The 8827-nt window shown below is 46.8% G+C and overlaps 2 protein-coding genes across 3 annotated transcripts in view; one reads left to right on the forward strand and one right to left on the reverse strand.

The window, feature by feature from the left end:
- The window catches only part of Txndc9 (thioredoxin domain containing 9), a 10844-nt gene extending 7873 nt beyond the window's left edge, over nt 1–2971 (reverse strand). The window contains exons 1-2 of one of the 2 annotated variants that reach the window (XM_005359954.3): nt 2804–2971; nt 970–1178 (exon numbers count right to left, since the gene is read on the reverse strand). In XM_005359954.3, the coding sequence (XP_005360011.1) occupies nt 970–1158 (189 nt within the window). In that variant the 5' untranslated portion in view covers nt 1159–1178; nt 2804–2971. Of the gene's footprint in view, nt 1–969; nt 1179–2552; nt 2570–2803 lie in introns of those variants that run through there. The other variant, XM_005359955.2, reaches the window with a different exon arrangement.
- An 825-nt stretch (nt 2972–3796) lies between these two features.
- The window catches only part of Eif5b (eukaryotic translation initiation factor 5B), a 57399-nt gene continuing 52368 nt past the window's right edge, over nt 3797–8827 (forward strand). Inside the window, exon 1 of the mRNA XM_005360023.3 lies at nt 3797–4039. Coding sequence (XP_005360080.1) covers nt 4005–4039 — 35 coding nt within the window. The 5' untranslated portion in view covers nt 3797–4004. The remainder of the gene's footprint in view (nt 4040–8827) is intronic.

Here is an 8827-nt window from a genome sequence, read left to right on the forward strand (position 1 = left end):
AAAAGAAAAGAAATAGGGGCTAATTTAAGTGTAAGAGTTAGCTAGTAACAAGCTTGAGCTATTGGCTGAGCATTTATAAATAATATTAAGCCTCTGACAGGGAACGTCCGTCTATAGCCCAGCCCTTTGTGGGTGGTGCCATTCCCTAGGCTGATGGTCCTGGCTTCTGTAAGAAAGCAGGTTGAGCAAACCATGAGGAAAAAGCCAGTAAGCAGCACTCCTCCATGGCCTCTGCCTCAGTCCTGCCTCCAGGATCCTGCCCCGTTTGAGTTCCTGTCCTGACTTCCATCAGTAATGGACTATGATATTGAGGTGTAGGTTGAATAAACCCTTTCCTCCCCAGCTTGCTTGGTGTTTCGTCACAGCAATAGTGACCTGACTTGGGAGCAGTGTTCTCTGCAGGGCTATAGAGAACAGTACCGTTCAGCATCCTGTCCTATGTGACTCTTCTCTTGGAAGTTGCTGCTTCATCTTTCCTTCAAAAACAGACTTCTAGGGCTCAGAGGTTAAGAACATTACCTGCTCTTCCAAAGGTCCTGAGTTCAATTCCCAGCAACCACATGGTGGCTCACAACTATCTGTAATGGGGTCTGGTGCTCTCTTCTGGCCTGCAGGCATACACACCCAGACAGAATATTGCATACGTAATAAATAAATAAATAAATATTTAAAAAACAAACAAACAAAAAAACCTCTTCTCACACGTAACTATTGTATGTCTTCAGTTTTGATATGTGCACCCTAAGCTCGGTCTTAGAAAAGTTTTAAGCTCTCTTCTACATGTCAGCTTCTCAATTAAATGCTACATCTCGCCTAAGTCTTCCCTTTTGTTTGGTTCCTGGGAAAATATCTAAGTGACAGAGAAGTTTGAATTCAGAACATCCTGAAAGTGAGGAAGGTCACATGACTGCACACGTAGTCAGGAGCATAGTGCTAAGGCGATTTCAGAGAGTAGGCAGGAGAGGTTACTTGTTTCTGCTGTTGGGCCTTCCTGAGTGCCGCCAGTCTCTTCTCTTTGAGGAGTTCAAGCTCATCTTCACCGATCTGATCCAGCTTCTGAATTTCTGAGTCCAAGTGACTTTCCACGAGCTTAGCAGCCTGGAGGAACTGGTTCTCTAGGACTTCTGAGAACATGTCGATGGATCCATTACCTTCCATTTTTCTAAGCAATCTTGGTGCTGGGAGGGTCACAAAGAAACAAGCATTAAGTTTACACTTTTGGTTTTTTTGTTTTGTTTTGTTTTTTTTTTAAAAGACATGGTCTTGGTTACAGGGCTCGAGACCTTAACACAACAGATGCCATGTTAGAGATAGCATTTTGACCTTAGAACCTTGCAGGTAGGCCCTAACACCTGCTAAAACAGGAGCAAAGATCTAGGACATCAAAAACATGGTCCATAGTTCCAGGATTGTCCCTGATGGTACTAACTTGCTTTATGGCTTCTAGAAAAGCCATTTATTAATGGACACTGCCATAAGGAGTTTCATTTCTATACCCCCTCAGAGATATCCTAACAAAGACAGCTTTACCTGTGCTTAATCTCCACTCTACACTTAACTCAGGATTCAAATTCAGGGCACAGAACGGTGCTGCACAAATGGGCAGGTCTCCTTGCTTTATTTAAGCAATCGAGATAATCCCCACTCCCCCCAGCCATAGGGCATCCTGATCTAGCCAATCTCTCCCTGAGTCCTCCTTCTCAGGAGAGTCTTGTGTCAAGTTGACAGCTAAAACCAAACACTTCCTAAACAAAGTTAGCCTGGGCATGGTGGTTCATGACCATAATCTCAGTTCTCAAAGGCAGAAGCCTAAGGATCAGGGATTTGAGATCATCCTTAGATACACAAAGAGCGACAGAGGCCAGCCTGGGCTACATAAATCCTAAACAACCCTCTAAATCCCAACTGTCAACGACTCATAAGTACTATATGATTGAAAAGAAGCTGTATTGCTATGATTCCCTACTCCCGGAAGAGAAATGTGAGATTAAGACTCTCCACTCGGGTCGGGTGGTGTCAGTGCATGCTTTTAATCCCAGCACTCGGCAGGAAGAGGCTGGCGGATCTCTGTAAATTTAGGGCCAGCATGTTCTACGGAGCGAGTTCCAGGACAGGCTCCAAAGCTACAGAGAAACCATGTCATGAAAACCAAAAACACCACCACCACCACCACCACCACCACCACCAACAACAACAACAACAAAGACTGCATTCGGGACTAAATGAGGGGATCCGAGACAAGCTCATCAGAATCTGACGTTATCTGGGCATAGCATTCGCTTACTCCTGTGGCTTTTTACAGGATGCCTTCACATTTAAATTCGGAGCCTCATGAGAACACAGGCCACAAGAGCTGTGCTAGGTTAGGCCATGGTAGTCACTGCCTTTAGATGTGGGGGCGGGGACGGGGAGTAAGGAAATAGCTTAGTGGGCCCCCTAACTTTCTATTTACTGAACCAACTCGAATATTATTCTTACAGGTGAACTGAAAGGCTGATACCTAACTATTTAACTAACCTACCAACTGCTGATCGAAACGCTAACCCCTGTACCTGTCGGAAGATTCTTTGCCACTCCCTGCGCTCCAGGGACAGCCGGAGGAGTTCCGGGGGAAGCGATTTCGCACTACCTGGGGCGCCTGCGCCACAGCCTCAGCAGCCTCTCAAGGCTGTCCCAGCTACGCCCTCCTCACCACCCCCACCCCCCGGCCGCGCCCGACCCGGCCGGACGTGTAGCCCTGATCTGTCCGTCCTTCAACAACGGAACGCGGTGGCAGGATCTGTCACAGCATCCTCTGCCGTACCTGGTCTATTGGTGGTGCCGACGAAGAGGACACCGCAGATTAAGAACACCGATCGGGTTCACGCAGGATTCAGCCTCGCAGCAGTTGTTAAGGGCGGCGAAGGTTCTGTCTACTCTTCCTTTCCATTGGCTAAAGTCCTCTCGCGAGACAATGTGAGAGACCCGCGGAAGGGGCGGCGAGGGGGTGACGAAAGCCTCGGAGAGTGCGTCTCTTCTCCGCCACCCGGAACTACAAGATTCCGACCCTAGACTTGTGGGCTGATGACCGGAGGGATGGGCGCTGAGGACGCTGGGAATTGTAGTTTTTCTTGTGCAAGGCTGTGCGTCAGCCCTGGCTGTGCTACATCGAAATGAGCCTGATGTTGTTCCTGTCCGTGGGGCTTTAAGTTTAGTCTTTTCTAAAGTTGAAGTATAACTTACAGTGCACTATTAATCGGTAGCTCGCACTAATAACATCGCCCCCAAACATTTTCGCCACTCCAGAATCTTCCCTCCTGACTTCCTTAAACACACGGATATTTAGAACTTGCTCATATGAAGATTCATATTAGGGAACTGGTCGCTGTACCCGTGTGTCTTTTCTCCCTAATAAATGTTCACAGTGTTACTAAGTGTTATACATGACTGTTCCTGAGGGGGATGGATCCATTCATTATTTTGTTCTGGGTGTATGTCCCTGGGGAACTCCGGAGGGCTCATTATTGGCTCCTTGTGGTCCCGTAATGAATGAATTTCCTGCAGCTGAGGAGATGTAGGCATGAGGGAATTTTCAGCACCTCTCCTGGGTCGAATGCCAGCCCCCGGGAGGGTGCTGACGTGAGAAACGAAAAGCCTCATTGTGGTCCTCTAGGTTCTAGAATCCGGGAGCGGCCGGGCACCGGTGCGCGGCAGTCCCTTGCGGCTAGGGGGCGCTCGGGTTCCCACCTGGCCGGCGGGTCAACTGAAGACGCTCTAGCCGAAGCGCCGCTCTCGATGAGCCGCGCCCTGCGTCCCCACGCCGAGGCGGCGGGGCGATGCGCTTGCGTACTGAGGGCTTACACCATATGTGCCCTGTCCCAGTGCGCGGGTCTGTGGAGAGCCGGGTGCGAGAGGCGGCGGCGAGAGGTGGACGGAGCCGAGCGGGCATTGGCGTCAGCGGGGAGACAGTGGGTGTGTGAGACACCGAACCGAGAGGCCGGGTCCGCCGACGCCGCTGACAAGCAATGGGGAAGAAACAGAAAAATAAGAGCGAAGACAGGTAGACAGCGGGGCTCGGGCCGGGGGTCCGGCGGGTGTCGCCCGGGGCCCGGGGCCCTGAGTGGGCGGCCTTCGGCGGGACGCGTCCCGCGGCTGGGGTTCGGGCCGTCTCCCTCGTCTCCGGGGCTGCGGGGCTCGGCAGTCGTTTGAGCCGTCCGGGCGGTGTAGGGCCGGGGCTCGGGCGCTGCTGCCCCAGGCCTACGGCCCAGCTGGGTGTGAGCCGGGCCCTCGGAGCTCGGCTAGGGCGGCCCGGGAGCTGCTCTCTCGCTCCCGCCGGCCCTGTGACCGCCTCCCGGAACTGCCCGGGAACTCCGGAGTTGCCGAGAGGGAGCCCAGCGGCTCCCTCCTCTTGTAGGCCAACTTGGAAACACTTCTGGGGTTATTTAAAGTGCCGGTTGCAGCGATTCCACGCTTTCTGGCTTTCCATCTTCCGCCCTGTCTTCTGGCTTGTTTCTTGACTTCCTAGCACTTCCCTTAAGAAAGGAGGAGGGGTAGAAACCAGTCGGGGTCGCTGCTTTCTAAAGACTTAAAAAAGCCTTTCCAGGGGAGGGAGTGTGTGCTTATGAGTTACTTAGGCGGAGATTTGGGGAGCAAGCCTGTGTGTTAGGTTTGATTCCCTCCTTTCACCCTTTTCTGTTGAGTTTACTTCCTTGCAGTCAGCAACCATCTGTTTCTTTTCACCTTTACGCAGTAGCCGTTCAACTTACTTCAAAACCCCTAGGGGTTTTAAGTACTGAAACAAAACCACGTCTGTGGCAGTTCATCGTCGTGGCTCACACAGGCTTGGTTTTGAAGTGAAAATTATTAATGGTGAAGATTACCTCGCAGTTGGCTAGCTGACGAGCCGAATGAAAAGATGAGCTTTGTGTTTGGGTTGTAGGTCTGTCGGGAAACGTACCCTGGTTTGGAGGATAGGAGTTGGGTTCCTTGTGGCAGAGTTGGTGTTTGTGAAGAACGGGTTTTATTATAGATTTCAGTACCGGCGTTAAGATTGGCTGAGCAGAGAGGGAGCTGGAGAGCAAGGAAGCTGTCCTTCCTCTCGAATGTGGGTAGGCGCTTCTCAAAGGAGTTGCCAAAAAGTCACTGTTAATCAGATCAAGAGACTAGAAAAAAAAGCAGAATTCTCGGCGTAGTGGAACACAATTTCTCAATCTTTAATAGGCTTTTTGGATACATGAATTACTTTTTTTTTTCCTAAGAAAAATTTTGAGTTCTGTCTGTTTTAAAGCCTCGCATATCCTTTACCTGTCTGCAAACATTATCATCTTATGGCCAGTTCGATGGCTCCCACTTGTTGGATACTCTGAACCAAACCTAAGAGGCCTTTTCTTTGTAAACCCATCAGGTGTAGCTGAAAGATAAACACTAGGGCTGGGGCACAGCAGAAATGTAACAGAATACAGCCACAGCCCGGTCCGCACTAGTAACAGGAGCTGATTTCTCACCAATGTCCAGCAGGTTTTATTTTTTCTAAGTTGTTAAACAGTGTCTCATAGCTTAGTCTGGCCTCCAGCTCTGTGTGGCCACAGGCTACCTTGACCCTCCGGAGTCTCCTTCATTTCTTAAGCTCTGGAATTGTGGGCAGGGGTTATCTACTAGGACCAGTTCCTTTTTTTCTTTTTCTGTTTGTTTGTTTGTTTATTTATTTATTTATTTATTTATTTATTTACTATGTATACAATATTCTGTCAGTCTGTATGCCTGCAGGCCAGAAGACCTCATTACAGATGGTTGTGAGCCACCATGTGGTTGCTGGGAATTGAACTCAGGACCTTTGGAAGAGCAGGCAATGCTCTTAACCTCTGAGCCATCTCTCCAGCCCCCTTTTTTTCTTTTTCAAGAAAAAGTTGAGGCCGGGCGGTGGTGGCGCACGCCTTTAATCCCAGCACTTGGGAGGCAGAGGCAGTCGGATCTCTGTGAGTTCGAGACCAGCCTGGTCTACAAGAGCTAGTTCCTGGACAGGCTCCAAAACCACAGAGAAACCCTGTCTCAAAAAACCAAAAAAAAAAAAAAAAAAAAAAAAAAAAAAAAGAAAAAGTTGAGCCTGGCGTTGGCGCACAGCTTTAATCCAAACACTCTGGAGGCAGAGGCAGGTGTATCTCTTTGAGTTCAAGGCCAACCTGGTCTACAGGAGTTAGTTCCAGGACAGGCTTCAAAAGCTACAGAGAAACCCTGTCTCGAAAAGACAAAACAAAAAAGATTTTTTTTTCTCAGTTTGGTTCAGGATTTTGCAAGCTTGGATTTTAAAATATGTATTTATATCATTCAATTTCCAATTTTTACTTACTTTCCAGCCTCTTTAACAATGGAGAAAAGCCAGCAGGAGGGGAGAATGCTAATTTTTGTTTTATGGTTTTACGGAAGAGTGATTTCTAAGATTTCCACAGGTGGTGTAAAGAGCCTGTTGTCAGATGGCTAGTTTGTTAGTAACAAAGAGTGAGCTGGATCTCCCTCCCCTTTCCAGGAATCCGTGCTTGACTTTTGTCTCATCTTGCAGGGAAACGATAACAGTGTGGTTTGAAAACCTTCCTTTCTCCCGTTCCAGTGTGGAGTTTATTCTGTATGTCTACCGCTTTACCAAGGCTTAGCTTAGGTGCTTTTCAGCTTGTGCTGAGAAATCTGGTGCTTTGCCCTTAGGACTAGAATCACTCGGCTTTTAAAAGACTTACGTCTCACATGAGGTGTTAGGCTTGCAGAAGGGAGTTCCGCAGCTTGTGAGGTTGCTTTTTTCTTTCTGCCTATTTAAATCATACTCTCATTTTAAAAGATTTTTTTTAAAGGGACAGGAATGAAGACTAGGAAGAAAGTCTAAAAAGAAAATCTTCCATTTTGGGATTAATACTCTTTTATAAGGTAAGCTCTATCTGGTCTTAGGTTTCTGTCATCACACCTGAGACTTCTCCCAGGGCCTGCTAAACCAGCCTGTTTCTGTCCAGATAGAAGTAGGTGAGAAGGAGCAGCTGCTCACTTACTTGATTGCTCTTGTCCATGGCCTTGCTTAATTCCTATTTTAACTTTTTAGCCATTAGTATTGGGTTTCAATTAATCTTATTTATCTGATTATTACATGTGTGACATATGTTTTATTATATTAGCAGCCGAAATGGTAATTTACCTGTCTTTGAATTCTGGGATTCTGTTTGAGCTTGTATAATTCTGAGAATGAGCTTTCCTATAGGGTGTTTAGCTAGTCTCCTTGGTTCTTTTTCATTGACCGAGGAAATGTGGTGAGACAAAAGGTAGGATTCTATATTCACCAGAGAAACAGAAGATGAGGCAGCATTTCCATTTATTCCTATGACCGTCCCTGTCATCCAGTTTTCATGTTGATAGTGTATAGGATAGTGCATGCTTTAATGATAGCCTGATTTCTGTGTACAGTTCAGTGGATGGTCTGTCACTGATGATATGCTAAGGGGAACAAGGATCCAGATTATCTGCTTTTTGTTTTTTAAACTATTAGTTCTTCACCCACCTCCAATCTATTTAAAGGTAATAACTAAGTATTGTGTATCTTTCAGTTTAGAAGGAATCTTGTCTGTTTATCTTAATTAATGGAATCAAAACAACTTCTTCCCAAGTTCCCTAGTTACACCCCCTTCCCAAATACAAAGGGAAAGAAAAAAAATTTTTCTCATTTATCCAGAAATCAACTATCATGGAAGTCTGGGAAGTCAGAATGATATTTAGGAAATAGGCATTTGGGAGCCAGTGTGTTAAAAAGCCATCCTTTGCTTTTAACTACCAGTGTTGCTCTGTAATTAGAGACAGATTCCTTCCTTGTGGGTGTTCTGCCTATCATATACAACGCCTGACCTTAGATGATGCTTTAGTGCCAGGCATTCATCCAGCAAGGCATAATCAGGTTAACAGGATGTCTGTGATAGAAATTGTGATTTGTGGAGCTGGAGAGATGGCTCAGTGGTTAAGAACACAGTGAAGCCAGGTGGTGGTGGTGCACACCTTTAATCCAGTACTCCAGCCGGTCTTTGACTTGGAGGCCATCCTGGTGTACAGAGTGGGTTCCAGGACAGCCGGAGCTACACAGAGAAACAAAGAACAATGATAACAACAGAAAGAGGGGGTGGGAATAGTGTTCTGGCAGACAGCCTGAGTTCAGTTCCCAGCACCCTTGACAGGTGGCCTACACTCACTGCCTTTAACTCCAGCTCCTGGGGGATTCGATCCTCTTTTGACCTGGGGCACTGCACCTCACTCCGCTCATGTGCATACTCCCCTCCCACCTACATAAAGCTAAAGTAGAAAATGTGAGCTGCTTAAGAAAATTGTTCCAGAAAGATCTGTGGGTGTGGGGCATTATTAGTACAAAGCCTTTAGTAAAAGAAGCTGAACATCTTTAAATGGTAAAAGTTTGAAATCCCAGGTACTTTAAAATCCAAAAATTCTCAGTACCAGCATACCTAACAAGTAGAAAGTTCCATACTTGATCTCATGTCATGTGTTATAGTCGAAATGAAGGTGTGCCCAAAATAATGTATAACTTGCCTTCATACTGATATATATGAAACATATGTGAGTTTAGTGTTTAGATTTGTGTTGCATCTCCTTTTGTATGTATTCAGGTACTGTAAAACTCGAAATCTAAAATTTTTGGTTACTAGCCTTTAGATAAGGAGACATCCTGTAGTTCCCATAGTATGATAGAAATTGCATATATTTGAACTGTCTTTTTAGTTTTTCGAGACAGGGTTTTTCTGTGGCTTTGGAGCCTGTCCTGGAACTAGCTCTGTAGACCAGGCTGGTCTCGAACTCACAGAGATCCGCCTGC

The sequence above is a fragment of the Microtus ochrogaster genome, linkage group LG2 (genome assembly GCF_000317375.1).
Source record: "Microtus ochrogaster isolate Prairie Vole_2 linkage group LG2, MicOch1.0, whole genome shotgun sequence".
NCBI classification, from domain to species: Eukaryota; Metazoa; Chordata; class Mammalia; order Rodentia; family Cricetidae; genus Microtus; species Microtus ochrogaster.